Source organism: Gnatocerus cornutus, chromosome 9 (genome assembly GCF_029298725.1).
Source record: "Gnatocerus cornutus isolate USDA-ARS CGAHR chromosome 9, icGnaCorn1.1, whole genome shotgun sequence".
NCBI lineage: Eukaryota > Metazoa > Arthropoda > Insecta > Coleoptera > Tenebrionidae > Gnatocerus > Gnatocerus cornutus.
This window is the reverse complement of record NC_142241.1, coordinates 731635-750199: the sequence shown is the minus strand read 5'-3', so window position 1 is coordinate 750199 and position 18565 is coordinate 731635. Positions and strand designations below refer to the sequence as shown.

Sequence of the window (18565 nt, the reverse complement as noted above, 5' to 3'; positions counted from 1 at the left end):
TAAGATTATTTTTGTACGACTCATAAAATTGTTGTTTTGATTTCAACTCCAAGATTGTCATCAATTAGAAAAAAATTGAACGGCTGGATTTGATTCTATCAAATTCTCGTCCACTTTTCTTAAACGGGATGATTATATTCGTTATGAGAATTTAACAAACTGACAAGCAACTCTGTCGCGTAGTATTTCCGCGTGGAATTGTCATAAGTAATATAACGAGTGGGCGCGAAATTTCCCACAATTTCCCACAATTTCGGGCTCCCGAGTTATATTCGTCATGAGAATTCAACGAACTGACAAGCAACTGACAGCTTGCGTGGTATTTTCGCGTGGAATTGCCACGGAAACTTCACTAGTGAAAATTTCCAAGAAAAGTTTGCTGTGATTGGTTTATTTGAAAAAATAAATGTCTCTTATTGGTCGAATCTATGGTGAGTTGAATTCTCACCAAAAAAAGTTTGCTGTAATTGGTTTATTTGAAAAAAGAAATTTCTCTGATTGGTCGAATTTATGGTGAGTTGAATTCTCTCAGCAATTTATTTGTGATTTTTTGACATCAATTTTATCAGGCTACATTACTATTATAGGTTGAAAACGATAATAATAATTAGCGTTAGTTAAGGGTTAAGATGTCAACATGTACAGGTCCTCGATTTGAAGAGCTTTATCTATAATTGTAAGATAATGTAAACCTCTCATAACTTTTACAAATAAGTTTATTTTTATTTTTCGCTCAAGAGAGGTAAGAACAATGTTATCACTAATTATTATCTTAATAAAACATTGAAATTTGTGTTCAATATTATCAGCAACATTACCTATAAGTGTCCAGTCAATGTTTGATAGTAGGTAACATAGCAAATTTTTATCATTAGTTGTTATAGGCCTAAATACATTATCTATTTGTTATTATCTGGAGACTGACCTATAGTTAATTCTAGAAAAATTCTTACGTGATTCGATAACATCTGATCTACAGGAATTCTTTTACAGAAATTTTGATTTATATTTGTTAAAATGTACAATTGATTGTCTTTTCTAGTTGGAAAGTTGACAAGCGGATTTAAATTATTGCTAGCCATTAAGTAATTAATTTTTGCCGTGTTTGCACATGGACTCGTCTGCTCCAACGCGTGCAATGACTTCCATTAATTCAAACGCCTGGTTACCGATTGGCCATAAAATTTTGCAACTTGTCCAATTTTGGCATTTCATCGTTTTTTAATTTTGCCTCTCATTCGCGTTTGTTGACGGCATCAAATTTTGCAGAAATAAAGTAAATAATAATCATACAATTCCAGTTTTCAATGCTGACATTGCTTAAGACGACGTTATTGATTCATAGTCGAAAAAAAAGTAATTCTCATGTGAACAAACTTAATGAAGTACAGTAGGACCTCGATTATCCGAACTAATTATTGCAGAAGTCATCCGGATAATAGAATATATGAAAAAACACAAAAAATTATGCAAAACTTGGATTATTATACATATTATTAAAGTTAAACTTGTATATATAGGAACAATGTATGCATTTTTTATTGACGTAAGACCAGTAATCTGAAGCGATAACAGAAAACCTTTCACCACGTGTTTTTTTTTAAACCAGTGTTCCGGATAATCCAGCTTCCGGATAATAGAAGTTCTACTGTAAATCTTATTAGAAGAGAAAATTATTATGCACATACGGTTTCATAGTCACAACTTGAGCATTTGTTCCTAACTTATTTGATAAATAAGTCGAACTTGGCCAAGTCCACCCATTGGTCGACATAAAAATTTCTTATTCTTTTTATAAACAAGATGTATCAAAAATCTTGATCATGCCGACAACTCTGAATAGCAGAATCGGTAACTATGGACACATATTATCATCCATTGGCCTTTTACTCCACTTCTCCAATAAGCTTTCGCGATTGGTTGTAAATTTTTTATCAGTTCTCAAATACTATTAAACTTATTCTATTTTTGTTTTGAAATGTATCCACAATTTTCACAAAATATAACCTTGAAATATGGTATTCAAAATAAATGAGGAGTAGCGCCCGCTTAGCTTTTATCGACCTTTTTAAGCAGCAGGATTGCTGTTGCGAAAAGCCGATTTGAAGGCTTTCTGTGAAGATTCACACAAGCATTGATCTCGCAAGAAACCATAGCACTGCAGACTGCAATAATGAACGCGTTATGAAAACGTTAAACATTCGTTTAGTCGTTACGTGGAAAAAAATGTGTTGACCATATGTAAGTGCTATATGCGTTGAATTTGTCTTAGCTACCAGTTTGACCATTCTGTATACGAGATGCAAGCGTCTTGTTTCAGAGTTTGTTTCTCACACCACTTTGGTAATTTCTCAGTTTCTTCGTTTTTTAGTTTATTAGTACATAGTTGCTTAGTTTTTTAAAGTTTTGCAGATAGAGATTGGTTTTGATGGCAAACTTATCTAGTCATTACCACAAACCACCGAGGACTGACCGTACCCACAATAGATCATATTGTTCCGATATTCCACAGGGCCGGGATTGTTTACCTACTGTGAGTACTACTAATTACGTTGTAATAGGAAGTGTTGGTGCCATCATTCAACAGATAAAAGTGAAACGGCAAAAATTTGTCACAATAAATTCTGCTACAGATTGATGACGACAATATTTAATATTTCTAAACGCATTATCAGATAATTAAGAACCAATAGGTTAAATATAGGTACTCTAAAGTACCTACATATCACATATCCAAAGATCAAACTGTATGAATGATTCTAGATTACAAAAACTTACTTAATTTTTCAAAGTACGAGAATTTTAAAATTTTGTGTTAGTATTACGCTTCACTGCACAATACGGACCTGGGCAAGACCAAGGGCATGTAATAATACCATATGAGCAAAAATATTTTAGATAAGGGGAGGCCATGGGAAACAAATGAATTTGTCGTTGATTAATTCGTATGCTTTTTATAAAATAGTGTGTCAAAATTTGACATTTTAAAATTAATTTGTGTGATTGTTGTGATTAACTGTTAAACATGGGATTCACTCAAGAACAAAAGATCTTTGCAATTAAATCCTACTTTCGCACTGGTGTTCGCGTAAATGGGGATTGGATTTACAACACAAGAGCATCTATGGATGAATTTAGAGAGCAGTTTCCCGGCGTTGCATTTTTGGATGCTGATTATTTTAATATGGTGCGAAATTGCGTGCAACTGTTTGAAGAAACAGGAAGCGTACATCGTAGAGAAGGTTCTGGTCGACCAACAAAACGGACGGTCGAAAACATCGAAAATGTCCAAGCACGCATGAACGATAGACCAACAATTTCATTACGAAGAGTGTCCCAGGAAGTCGGTTTATCATATGGAACCTGCAGAACAATTGTTAAAAAAGACCTTGGACTATTTCCATATAAGATGCAGTCTTACCATGAAATATTGCCTGCAGATTTTAATCGCCGTGTTTTATACTGTCAATGGTTTAATGAACACATGGCAAATCACAACGACCTTTTGGACTTGACGTTTTTTACGGACGAGGCCTGGTTTCACCTGTCAGGGTACATCAACTCTCAAACTATGCGTATGTGGAGTTCAGACAATCCACACACTTTCCGAGAAACCCCTCTGCATCCTTTAAAAATTGGAATATGGATTGGAGTTTCACGTAGGCGGCTAATAGGCCCCATATTTTTTGAACAAACGGTGACCGCGCAAAGGTATCGGGAAGAGATTTTCAATGCGTTTGTTAATCAAGTCCACGATGACGAGTTGCAAGAAGGCTTCTACCAGCAAGACGGTGCTATAGCCCACACAACCCCTGCAACACTTAATTATTTGCGAGAGTTTTACGACGATCGGCTCATTAGCTTACGTTGCATCCCCGAATACCCACCAAGATCTCCAGATCTCACTATTTTGGATTTTTTTGTTTTTCCCCACTTGAAGAACAGAGTTTTTAGAAATCCCATACAAACATTACCTGAATTAAGAAACCGCATTGCGGAAGAATGTGCACTCATTACACCGCTGATGCTTCAGAATGCATTTGAAAACATGAAGCGGCGAGTTAATTTATGTTTGCAAGAAAATGGTGGCCATTTTCAACAGTTAATGTTTCTTGTTATTAATTCAAATAAAATAAATGAAATCACAATTGAATCAACGATTTTTTTAGGTTAACTTTTTTAACTTTTGTTTTGTTACTTTTGGTACGACAGGGACTTTTCATTTGCAACCATGCAACTACTGACCGTTTACAAGGCGCGTAAACTTTTCCATTTAAATCTTTTAGTTGTGTCAATAGATAACACGACAGACGCTTTCAGAACAAAAGCTTGCGCACAGCCTCCCCTTATTTAAAATATTTTTGCTCATATGGTATATAATACTTGCGGTATTGCTCCATTGTTGGCATACTTAACTGCGGCATACTTAACCCTACCATAAAAACCAATTTCCATCTGCAAACCATTATTTTCTTGTTTTACAATCGGTTTCACAGTTTCCTAGCTTCTCAGACTTTTAAGGCCGATTTACAGAAGCTAACTTAAATCGTTAATTTCGATTAAATACTTTACATCATGTTAAAGTCACATGTGATCATTTTTCCGCCAATCAACTGTCAGCAATCATCAAATCAGTTGCGAGATTTACTTCATTTCAGTTAAATTATTGTGTAAACTGGCTTTTAGTTTCTTAGTTTCTTAGGTTTTTAGTCCTGAGAGACCCTAGAATAAAACCGAAAAAATGAAAGAACTGAATAATTAATTAAAAAAGTAAATAATTCAGAATATAATAAGAAAGTTTTAAAACTCAGAAGAAACATTGTTTTAAAAACAAGTGCAAAAGTAACTGCCATAAGAAGAAAAACTATAAATATCTAAAAAACTAAAAATTACTGCGAAACCTAGCATAAACAAGCACTAGAAAACTAAAAAAACAAATTAAGATAAAAAGGACAGAAATTAGAAAGTTAGTCTCTCCATTGCCCGCATTCTTTTGATGTTATTACTCTGCTTTTTTAAACATTTTATCATTTTGAAATTATTATTTATTATTTCAATATTGATATAATTTTTATTTTCTCAATTTCTTACCTTCTTTTAAATTTTTTATCTGCAAATTCCTCAGATTTCAAATTTTTAGTTTCCTTGAATCAACTTATTTGTCTGTTTCTCTTATTTCTAGTTTCTCATTTGGAGGGTACTCCGTGCCGGGAAATTTAAATTTGAATCTCGTCTCTGCTTGCCAGGAGATAACCAGAAGAAAGTAATTTTGACGTTAATTTCTAAAAGAGCGGAAAATCATAACTATTTTAAATTCAGATTTTTTCACATGTTGTTTATTACATAAATTACAAATAAACTATTAATAAGTAAACTTCAAGAAAATATGAGCTACCAAGGGAAACACATTTTGCTCTATAATTGTTAAAAATGGTAAAACAATCCGTGCAATGTTTACTTCAAATTTTAAATGGTTCCTAACCTCTATGCTTATAGTGTACGTTATACATGAAATATTAAAATTTTTGTAAGGCTTAAAAGTATGCCAAAAGACAGATAAAATGACAAAACCTTGACTTATTTTGTATATACAAGAATATCGTAATCCTCTTGAACAATAGTCGCGCGGTTATTGTCTACCCCATAAAACAGTTCTGAATAAGCACCTTCATCTCTCCCGACTTTCCCTATGTAAGTTTTTCCATTTACCACACGTCGTGCCACGTACAGGTATTTTTGTTCATCTTCATGCCCACCAATAACGGGATTTCTGCCTCTTAGATCATTCCGTAGCTGATTTCGATTTGTTGAAATCCAATCGAAGTTCTGCTGGTGTCCACAAAGAACCTACATTTGCACAAATGTATTAAAAACACCCCAAAAACAACATCTTTTTGTGTACCTTACTGTCATTAACAAGTATTTCTCCATTATATTGGACATAAACATCACTTGCACCTTCAACAAGACCACCCACTATATTTCCTCCATTTGGAACATATCCTTGTATTATATAAACGTTTTTTCCTTTTTCGTATTCTCCACCGATTACAGCATCTACTGGAATTTCACCACAGAAATCGCGCCAGTAGTGACCTGAGGAACAAAATTTAGCATCTATTCCTTATCACGAAAAGCACACAATTTGTGCATTTGGGATTATCGCTGCCATATTTAAAAAGTACATAAATAAAATGAGCTAGAATAATTTTAGTTTTGAGATCCTATGTTTTTTGGGAACGCCCGTTTGTTTATGCATTCATAAATTGATATTGATAAGCAAATTCCATCAAAATTTCACTTGTGTTACAAAAAATGTTTATTTGCGATAAGTTTCATGCGCTCTGTTTCTTGAACTCATGCAAAAACACAATAGATTTTTTAGTTCATTGTCGTCGTTCGGGAACATTATTGATTTCCATCATGAATTATCACGGTTTTTCTGTGGGCGAAATAGCTGAAACGCATTTAATTTACGGGAAGTGCGTGGAGTAAGTCGTCTCACCAATCTCAGCTAAAGCAAAGGTGGTGAAATTAATAATTAAAAAAAAAACAAACAAGAAAACAAGATCGATTTTTTAAAGTTTGGTACAGAAACTAGATGGCTACTAAATTTTTTCAAATAAATCTAACAACAATAATTATAAAGGCGATAAAATTAGCTGACCAAAAAACGATTGACTGACGTAAATTAAAAAAATTCATCTAGATTTCTGGAGGTCTAGTTGATGATAAAATTAACATACTGTATTTACCAAAACCATACGGATGCACCACTCACTGTCAGTGATAACTAATTCATTTTCATAAAAAATTTATTTACCTGGTTGTTGCACCCAACCTCTCATTTTTCTGATTCTACTCAGACACTTTTAATGAATATGTTTGATTTGGTTTTGTGAGGGCAATTTATAGCAAGCATCAATCTATGACGTGTAATCAGGAGAAAAAAGTTGAATAAATATTGGGACCGTGCAGAGTGATGGTAAAGATAACGAAATCGACGCCAGCGTTCATAGTGATCTGAATTCGCAACAATTAAGGCTTATCAAAAATACAGTTTATTCCCAACACCAAATTTAGTTAAAAAATGCTGACGTGCGTTTTGATAACAATTATCAAAGCGATGATTAAACTCAAAACTAACAAATAATTCATCCTTATAATACTAAAAACGTGTCGACCCCTCACCTTTGGAGCAAGTAGAAGGGAGTAGAGGGAGGAGGAGGGGATGGTTTCGTTGTGTGAATTCATTAATACATTTTTGTTCCTAATATTTCTAGACTTTTGTAAATGTTAGAAATTTACAATTGTTTACATTTTTAATTAAAATTTTTGATTTTGTTTTTAAAAACATGTATTGCAACGCATGATTTTTCGAACCTTCCAAATTTGATGTGAGCTTGAGGTTCTTTAACTCATTTCAAAATTGACCTTGTTTGCCTAATATCTTTCTGATCACAATCTTTACATTTACTTTCATAAATTCCCGCCTTGAGTTTTGATTTGCGATGATGACAAAATTTTCCCAAAATTTGATAGTGTTGAACTTTAAACTACCATCGATGAATTGTGTGAGCACTTTAACATATTCAGACTATTCGATTGTATTAAAGGACGGATTGTTGAATCCATTGTTAAGTCAAATTGCAGGTTGAAAATACAAAACAAAAATAAATGTAGAAATATTATGCATATCTTGCGATGCACCAGCAAGAGCGTTTCTTAAATGTATTAAAGGCCATAATGGGAGACATGGATGTGAACGATGTGTTCAATTAGGAGAAATCATTAACAGACGTCTCATATACTTGAATTCAAACAGTGAAAAAAAAACGCACTAAAATTTTTCTGCAAAAAGTTTCCCTGGACATCATATTTCAGACTCGCCTTTTCTACAACTGACCAATTTTAATATTATGAATCAATTTGTTTTAGATTATATGCATCTTTGCTGTTTGGATGCGATGAGAAAATTGTTGAATTTTTGGATTACCGGTTGTGAAGAAAAACCTAAGGTTAAATTGCGTGTAGGGCAGCGAATAGAAACATTGTCTTCTTTTTCACTGTAGCTTAAGAATTTTATTAAACGAAACTTTTTTGAACACATCATTTATAGACACGTCCAGACAAATGCTTCAATACTTTGTGGAAAAATGTGCTGAAATATACGGTTTACAATCTTGCCTATACAATGTTCATAATTTAATTCACATCACTGATGATGTTAAAAACACTAAAAATGTACTAAATGAACTCAGCTGTTTTCCTTTTGAAAGTTTTTTAGGAATCTTGAAAGCAGTTTTACGAAAGTCAAATCGCCCATATGCTCAAATTTGCAAAAGACTCTGGAGCTGGATTTGTATGTACATTTTTCAAAAATAAATTCACATTTTATTGTTTCTGATAATTTAAGGAATATAACGTTTCCTGAATTTGTATAAACGTTCGCAAAGACTGTTTTGTTTATCTGAAAAATTTTAAACTTTTAAAAATTTTGGAGATTGTAGATCATAATAATAATTCTGTAATCGGGAATTTGTCAGATAATTTATATAATTTATAATATTTTTATGAGAATTCAACTCACCATATTGATTTCATATCTCTATGTAAATATTTAGAATAAAGTGCAATTCCAATATCAGACCACGCAGTTTGACATAAAAGCTAGATTTCGCGTTCCAAAACGTCAACGTTTCCGAGAAAAAAATGATTAAAGTTTTCTGCAGAAACTCGTGGGCGCCACTGAAGTCTATTATGGTAGGCCGGTTCATTATCAAGTTCAGTTCAGGCCATCAAAAAGTTGAGAATAAAAACGCTAATAAACAACTGGCAAAAAATGTCTTCCAGTTTCAGTTCCAGTCAGTTTAACATTAATCGTGGTAGAGAAATGTGGGTGTAACAGTGACAAAATGTTCAAATTTGGATTATTTTGAGTTAGATTTTTTTATTCTTTGTCAGTGCTTTCTTCAGAAGTGTTGTGAATAATAAAGGTTTAAAAAACTGTTTTCTATACGGATTAAACTATATTGGATCGTCTAATGAGGGCATTTGATCATTTTTCGTTATTATTTCAAGTAACTTTTTCATTACTTCGTTTCTAATTGAAATTTCAGTTTGATCCACAAAGAGAATCGGAAAAAATCATCTTCTAAACCAATCAAAATAAAGATCGGCCCTTTTGAAGGCCCAATTTATTTCAAACAAATTAATGTTTTGCAATAAGCAATTTTTTAGAACCATTAATTAATCGAAAGTTAAACAAGTATGATAAGAGCGAGCTTAAACGTTTTATGTTCGAACGGTTTTTGCAGTCTTTGGGAAATAGTTGGTGAATTCGGTGCCATAAGCGTCGAATAGCGTAATCCGAGGGGGTTTTGCCCCATTCGAATTTCGTTTTTTTTGCAGAATTGTTATCTACAGTGGTTTCTGATATTGGGGTTAAAATCTTTGCAATTTATTCGGGTACATTTTATGATCGCCATGACAACAACACAACATGTAGCGTTAGAATATATCAAGAACAACAACATGGACTCTAAAGTGAAGGACATTGCGGAGCCGACAAAAGCTATAACCCTAAATTTCTTGCAGAAATAATATAAGGTTCGAGTCTACTTTTTTGTGGTCGTAGATAAAGCATAGTCTTAGACTCGCATGATAAGGCTCTTATTCACTCGGTTGTTTTACTCCACATGCTCGCAAGCTCGCTCGTGTTGCAAGTCAACCATGTAAATAAGAGGTCTCATAATATGCTCATATAATATATTACATATTATGGATTCCATATAATCCTGGAAAAATGAGAACAGAATAGATTTGAAAGATCTTCAAGAAATAACAGGAAAAAGTCATAAAGTTTAACTTTTAATTTGGTTCTAGTTTCCAATAAATTATTATTGTCTTTTGTTATCAATAATTTCAAAAAAGATTGCCAATGCTTTCTGTTATTTGCTGCTTTTTGACACTACAATAATGGTATTGTGTTATTTGACACCACGCACCTAGATTTTATTAACTTTATTGCCTAAATTTTTTCATTTTTGATAATTTTTTTAAAAGTATTTTTTGTAAAAGTAGAAAATATTACATATTTCTGAATCAAGAAAATTAATATCTTTCAAATTATGAACAAAAAAATATGGGTGCCAATTTAAAATAAGAAAGTTGAATATCGCGCAAAAGACGATTAGAAAAATTCTAAAATCATCAGTTTATAGTAAATTAAAAACCATTTAATTTGTTTTTAAAATTTTTGAAATCGGTTCATAACTAAAAATTCTACAACGCCTGCCGTTTTTAAAAAATCACCCTGTATTATTGCATTTTTAGATTCTACATCCAAATTAAGGGTGACCGTATGAATAATCTGCTATACTTAAATTGAACCATTTCAGAGATATTTTAATTTTTCTAAAAAAAATTGCACAACGGAAGTAAAATTTTCTTGCCAAAATAACCCTATAATCTAATCGCCACGTTAATTAGAAAATAATCATAATACTGATGCACAATTAAATTTTGCGTTTGCTTTATGTATTGAACACTTATGTCCTACTAAAATTACAGAAAAAAAAGTGTTTTCACTCTTTTGTTTCCAATTTTTTTAAGTGTGTTTTGGAATGGAAACAATTAAATTTTATGTGGATTCTTTATACAGAAATTTGCTGGTCTATAGAAACAAAATTTTTTGTGGAAATTAAAAATATTTTTTTTTTTTAATGCAAATTATTTATTCTTTTTGAAAAATCGAGATATTGCAGAAATTATGCAATTTAGGTATAGCTCATTATACAGACAGTGATCTTCAATTTGCATATAGAATTCAAAAATGCAAAGTGCTCCATTTAAAATCAGCAGCGGTAACTGAAAAACCATTTAAAATATTTATTTGAAATTTTTGTATGTTATTTTTAAACGTGTGGACTATGCAAGTATGCAAAAAAAATAATTGATTTTTTCAAAATTTTACACTGGTTGTGCTCCTTCAAGTAACTTTGATGCTTTAAAAGTGTGAAAAAATTACGCAACATTGAAAATCAATGAAATATCGTTAATCCACATTAGTTGTATTAAAAGTCTTTTACTTTCAGATTGTTTTATTTAGAAAAAAGTGCAACCGGTCCAAATAGGAGGACTTTCCCCTAATACAAAAACAGATTTCTAATATTCGAATGAAGCTGTTCATTTTTTGTTTGAAGTTTACATTAAAGCCTCTTATTTCATTGCTCAATCCTGAGATACACGTGCAATAACACCTAAAAAAAATATAAGAAAATGTTAAAAGTGTTAACGAGTAGAACTAAATGTATAACAGCGCTATGTTCCAACATGACCCCTTGACCACTTTGTCTGTTTGAGCAAATACTTTTACCAACACGTTTTACAAAAAAAACTTTTCCATTTTGACCATCATTTTGCAATGTTGCCATCGTGCAATTGCAATCGTGAAATACACGTTGCACAGAACAGTTATGACTACAAACAGGAATCCGTTTCAACGGATTGTAAATTAAATTAACATCGGAAAAATTGTAGTTATCAAAAAACTTGTCTGGCAATTCCTCGATGTTGTTACCTTGTAATTGTAAACGAATAACACCATCAACTTTAAATTCATCAAACACATTTTTATCAACTATAGAAATGTTGTTACACAACAACTCAAGCAGCGGAGATCGAAATTGCAGATGACCAAAGAAACCTTTAGATAAAGTAGAAATATAGTTATTTTGCAAAGACAAGACGCTGAGGTGTAAAATGTTGATGAAAGCCGCCGAATTAAAAGTAACCAGCCGGTTGAAACCAAGGCTTATCCAAACTAGATTCGTTAAATTGACAAAAGCAGCATCTTCGATCCTCGAAATGAAATTCTTTTCGAGGTATAAATGTTCTAATTTTAGATTTGTAAATGTCCCCTTTTTAATCACTGTCAATTTATTAGAACTCATGTCAAGTCTTTTGGAAACTTTTCGTAATTTTTCAGACAAGCAGTTCTCTTCTAACATGGAGATTCCACAGTTTGACAGTAACAAAACTTCAAAATCGCGAGTAATATTTAAAACGTTGCAAAAATGTTTCTGAATATTCCGATTCAGAACTTTCAATGATGTGTAACTTCGATTAGTGGGTGGAAAAGAAATAATTGGTGAACTATGCAATTTTGTCTTAATCTTATACGATGGTTCCGAGTATGTAATTATGTAGTATAAAACTGTTGACTTGGTGTTCAAAACACACAAAATATTACAAATGTATGACAACGAAAAAATGAGGTTCAGTTTGAGCGACATTCTGCTCTAGAATGGCAATATTGGGGAAAAATAAAAAGTCAGTTGCAGTTAGTTGTATCATCAAGGGTGGCTTTGGAATTCCTGCCGTGCACTACTTTGCCGCTTTGTCTTCATAGTAATTATAACTATTTTGAAAATTATTTATAATGTTTTGTGCCCAAATTTTTGATTTTCAAGTTTTAAACCACAACTAGAACAGTTTTTTTCTCAAATCTCTATGATTGAGGTGAACTACAAATGTCAGTTGAAAAATCTAAACCCACATTTATAATGAGCGGCAAATTTCTTGATGCTAGAAACATTTATAAAGCCCTTGTATTTTATTTTTATTTTTTCATATTCAGTCCGCCAAATGACTCCCAACTTAACACAACAATGACCGCTGACGTAAAATTACGCCCTAATAATAAATTACCAAGAATAATAGCTATTTATAATGTGTATTTTAAAGAAGGTATAATACAGGCTATACCAGAACTCTGATTTACTAAAAAGAGGCTTATGGAGACCATAATTCTCAATCAAAATTTCGAAACCGCTCAAAACATAATAGAGTTAAGACGAAAAACGGTAGCCAATACCGAAACTGAAGAGAATTTGAAATCGGTAACTGTGGACACATACTAACATCCAATGGACAGGTGAACAGTCGTCGCTGAGGAAATTAGGCTGGCCTCTTCTCCACCTCAAGAATAAGCTTTCAGGATTGATTGTTAATTTTTTATCCTTTCTCGAAACTATTAAACCTAATTAATTTTTGTTTTGAAATTTACCATCTGTATTGCTGTCAGCACTCTCCACCTTGGGTCATAAGTTCTGGAACACTCTGTATAGTAGTAGATAATCCCTAATAACCTATGTATGTTATACAACAGCTCCAAAGAAGTAGGAGCATCGTTGCTTTGGTTGTTAACAACTCAGAAGAAAAAGCAGTATTTGTTTTGGACCTCCTTCAGAATTACACCAAAACAGTACCAAAATGGTCCGAATTGACAGCCCGAATGTGTACTATTTGGAGGTATTGTTCGCCGAAAAGATACAATTTTTGTCGTACACATCTTGTGAAACTACCATTAAGGACCACAATTTCAAGATTTGTAGGAGAATATAAAGGACTATTAGGTAACTTAATTAAAGAGCCACTGTTAGCCGAAGTGGCCTACTTAAAAAAGCCTGTAGAGAGATTATGCTCTTTGATTATGGACGACATGCCGTGCAGTCGGAATGACGATACAATTTAAGGCCTGGAAACTGCAGGAACACACGTGGTCAGCCAATAAAAATATTATATTCGAAAACTTAAATTGTCTAACTAACGCAAAGGACAAGCGGGCTAACAACAAATAACGCTAGATGAGCATTTGTATTGCGGAGAATTTCGTTAAATTGTTAGGATACTTAAAAATTCATTCTCGATGCAAAAAACTCATAAATCAACTGGCCCACTGGTTAAGTGTCTACTGTCATCGATTGTCACTCTCACTTAAAATTTGATTTTTAAAAGTCTTAGGCTGGGTTTTTCCATTTTTAGTTAACTTACAGTTTTCATTAACTAATAGTTAACTACCACATAAGTGTTTTTCCATTGTCCTAAATTAATAGTTCTGAGTTAACTCACTAGTACATGAAGTTCGAGTTAACTTGTAGTTTAATAGTTATTTAATAAACTAGTTTGTTAATGAAGGCGATTAATGATCGACACTGTTTAAAGCACGAACGAGCGAAGCGAGTGAGTGTCTTTAATAGTGGAGATCATTAATCGCCCATTAACAAACGAGTTTATTACAACGTTTTATCGTTGACCACACAATACCTTTATTTGGGTGACAAAATGGGCAAGAGTTTCACGGAAAAATCATTATGATAAAAAAACATAGTTACCATTGAAAAAAATGACATGCAAATTTTATCAACAAGTGTCACCATTTTGAAAAAGTTGTTGCTGAAGTCGTAATTATGGACCTGGAAAATTGTGATAATACCCTACCGGCTGCAGTGGTCCAAAGCATGTTCAAGTTTATTACCGAGTAAAAGTCGGGATGTTTACGAAAAGACTTACAATCAATTTTGTGACTGGTGTACCAAGCAAGATATAACCAACTACATAGAGCCCGTTTTCCTGGCATATTTTTCGGAAATTGCAAAAAAAGGTCTGATAGCGAGCCTTTGGCCAAAATTTTCGATGTTAAAATCGACTCTTTGGATAAAAAACAATATTGAGATTGGAAACTTTAACAAATTGATAATGTATATAAAAAGGCAGACTGAGGGATATGTACCAAAAAAATCTAAAATTTTAGAAAAAGAACAGGTATTACAATTCATTGTAGAAGCTCCTAATCTCCAATCTGTTCTTAATGATAAAGGTAAACAAAGGGTTTAAATTTAAATTTGTAATAACAAACCACTTTATAGGTCGCACTAATTTTTGGAATAGCAGGGGCGCTAAGAAAGCATGAACTTCTGGAGTTACAAACCAGTAATGTTGAAGACCTAGAATCAAAATTTTTAATTACCATCCCAGGATTAAGAACAAAAACAAAAGAGAAAAGAATTTTTACAATTGTGGATAGCGATAAAAATTCATTCTTAAAATTAATCAGAAAATATGTAACACTGAGACCAAAGCATACAAAACACACACGATTCTTTGTACACTACAGAAACAATAAATGCAGCACTAACCCTGTGGGCATTAACACATTTTCCAAACTACCATGTACAGTTGCACAATTTCTAAAACTTGATCAACCACAACTCTATACCGGACATTGCTTGCGCAGATCGTCTGCCTCAATATTGTCAGATTCAGGGGCTGATTTTGCGGCCATAAAAAGACATGGGGGGTGGAAATCAACTAAAGTTGCGGAGGGCTACATCGAGGATTCGATCCAAAATAAAATAAACATTTCAAAACAGTTATTTTCTACACACACAGCCACTTCGTCCACCTCAACTTCCACTTCTTTCAGGGACCAGATTCCTTTAACTGAAAACGCCACTTCTTCAGTGGAACTGAACATAACCTCAAACCAATTCGATAAAGTGCAAGTGAATGATGTTCACAGCGCAATAACTCTTCCATTTTTAACCTTAAATAATTGTAGTATTAATAATTTCGTTGTAAATATTCAGAAATAGAAACATAGTTGAAGATAATGCCGTAGTTTTTGTTTTATTTCTGTGTGTATTTCTGGTTGCATATGACAAAATGTCAAAATTACAAAAAGAGCTGCATAATGAAAAAGAGAGCGTTAATGACACCCATTAACGCATCCTTTTTCAGACAAACTGATTCATTAATATCGACATTAATAAGAGGTCAACGATAATAGTTATTTAATAAACTAGTTCGTTAATGAAGGCGATTAATAATCGAAACAGTTTAAAGCACGCACGAGCGTCAGCGAGTGAGTGTCTTTAATAGTTGAGATTATTAATCGCCCATTAACAAACGAGTTGATTACAACATTTTTCCAACGATCGTAGCAACAATCAACATTCATATTTTAATTTGGATTCAATTAGATGAAATTCTATAATAACTTTTTTCTACTCCTGTTATAGTAATCTATAAATTACAAACGATTGTCCTTCTAAGTAAATCCATGGTTACACACACTGCAATGTAATGACCAGTGGGTAATACATACAGGGTGTCCCAGAACTCGCGCCCCAGAGAGCAAGGGAGGGTGCCAACAGCAATACAGATGGTAAATTTTAAAACAAAAATTGACTAAGTTTAATAGTATTCGAGAACTGATAAAAAGTTAACAACCAATCCCAAAAGCTTTTTCGAGAAGTGGAGTAAATGGCCATCACAATTTCCTAGGCAACGAGAGTCTAATGCTTAACTGGCCAATAGATGATAGTATGTGTCCATAGTTACCAATTTTCAAATTCTGTTCGGCTTCGGGATTGGCTACAGTTTTTTTGTCTTATCTCGGTTATTTTTTGAGTTAAAAAAATATTATTTCAAAATTTTGGTTCAGAATTGTTGCCTCCATAAGCCCTTTTTCTCTGGGGCGCGAGTTCTGGGAAACCCTGTATATCGCGACGTGAGAATTATAAGGTTCTAAGTGATTTTTTGTGAAAATTTAAATTGTCTGTTTTGCGATTTTTTTAAACATTTTCATGTATAAAAAAAAGTGAGTTAATATTTTAACAAGCCAAAATGATTTTAATATATCCTACCATTTTTTTAAATAAATGCTTAATAAATTAAAGAGATATCACTGATCAATTTAATGCAAATGTTAGTTAGAACCTTATAGTTCTCAGGTCGCGATATACACCGTGGTCCACGAGTGATAATGAGCCTGACCAAACTCAAACTGCAACCCAACATACATTTTCATAGCATTCGTTGCCAAATTTGTATTTACAACAAGACAGCTGTCAGAGTTTCGACAAATTCTTTCACTCAAGACAGTTTCTAATCGCATGTGGAATGGCATCTCCTCCGACGAAACGTTAAGCAGGAAAAAGCAATGCTAAAACTTAGCAGTCTTCATAAATTAAAACCATAATAGCGTGAGTAGATTGTTCTAAAAAATTTGTCAACTTTGACGTTCATTTCAAATATCTACGACAGCTATGAAAACTATGAAAATGTATGTTGGGTTGCAGTTTGAGTTTGGTCAGGCTCATTATCACTCGTGGACCACGGTGTATAATTACATAATAGTACAGAGGAATAGCAGTTGCTGTGGATGTCATAAAAATTTGTCAAAATTGACATTTGCAATTTGTATTGGTGTGTTTCATCATGATCAGTGACTCCAAGCTACACCACCAAAATTCCGGCACAAGCAGTTAGTGCAACTGATGGTCTTATGTCGAAAATGTCAAAAGAGCAGTATGAGTCGGTGTATAGCAAGTTCATGATCTGACGGGCGAACAGCGGAGTGCAGTCCTTCTCCGGGAGTATTTTGGCAAGTTAAAACAAGATTTCGAGCCCTTGTCGACCTTTGGGCTTCTTATTCAATGTTGAGAACCACGTTAACCTTCAAACACGTGGTTACTATTGCAAATTACGAGAAATTACGGGGATACTTGATGAGACAATCGGATGGATTCAAGTAATTCATAGTTTACTATAACAGGAGTTGAAAACAGTGCGAAATTGTTCATAATTTGTGAAAATTGTTCTTTGTTCTTGTTCTTCATTTATCAATAATAATCGAAAAAAATTACACGGCTGCGGGAAAGCAAGTCGTAGAAAAAGTATAGTACGACACTCGGGGGTAAGATCAATTACGCTCTCGTGGAATTATAGCGCTCGGCTTCGCCTCGCGCACAATTTTTCCCCTCGTGCGTAATTGGCTTCTTACCCCACACGTTGCGTAATATACTATTATTTGTCTTTGGATTTCACAGTGTTTCCAATTATATTATGAATTCAAGGTACACATATTGCTGGTATCAATGTTATCAACATTTTCTAAGTTAGAAGAAGATACATTTAGGACTGATTTTGTAGTTTCCTCTTTGATACGCATGTTTTCCACTGGCAATCGTGGCCCTGATGTATTAAAACTGGTGTTCATATTACTGCCACCTTCACCCAATATTGTTCTTGCAACATTAGCCTTATTTTCAATAGATGCTTCTATACAGGGTCCGGCAACACTTGTGTCCACCCCCAAAATCGTCTTTAATTTTAAAGTTACAATTTTGAAAATTTGCATACGCTTATATGCGTTATACCGTTTGGTTGACGTCGCGACGTCTAAGAAATTTAATTTTTAGCGATTTTCGAGTTTTTGCGGAAATATTCGCGAATTCAATTTTTTTCCAACATAACTGTGATACAAATATCTAAGTTTTTATTTTAAATCTAATGCAAATTGTCTTTAAAATTTGCGAAAATAACGCTGTTTTATTAAGTTAGTTTTCCAAATTCTGACAGCGCAGCGGCAAACTACGTTTACACCAAAATTTCACAAGTCACTTCATTCACTCTTATAAAGGTTCATTTTGATTAACACGGGCATGTTGCACTTTATGGACACCAGAAATCCTTAATTAATCGTTAAGAGCGACAATTTCACCAAGTAAGACTTTTGTTACAATCTAAAGCGAGCCAAAGGATAGGATAGGATAGTCATTTGTGACACAAGATCTTGACAGATGGGTGTAAACGTAGTTCCCAATTTTGACGTAATGAAATTGGAAACTAACTTGATAAAACAGCATTTTTTTCTCAAATTTTGAAGACAATTTGCATTGAATCTAAAATGACAACTGAGATATTTTTAACACATTTA

The 18565-nt window shown here is 33.2% G+C and overlaps 1 protein-coding gene across 1 annotated transcript; it reads right to left on the bottom strand.

Annotated features, from left to right (window-relative positions):
- Nucleotides 1–5314: 5314 nt before the first annotated feature.
- LOC148167662 (uncharacterized) lies at nt 5315–6938 on the bottom strand. Its single transcript, XM_088046425.1, has 3 exons — nt 6824–6938; nt 5903–6096; nt 5315–5847 (listed from the first exon to the last, which is right to left on the bottom strand). Exons 1-3 carry the CDS (start codon nt 6846–6848, stop codon nt 5578–5580), a joined length of 489 nt encoding a protein of 162 aa, XP_087902551.1. The 5' UTR covers nt 6849–6938; the 3' UTR covers nt 5315–5577.
- Nucleotides 6939–18565: the final 11627 nt, after the last annotated feature.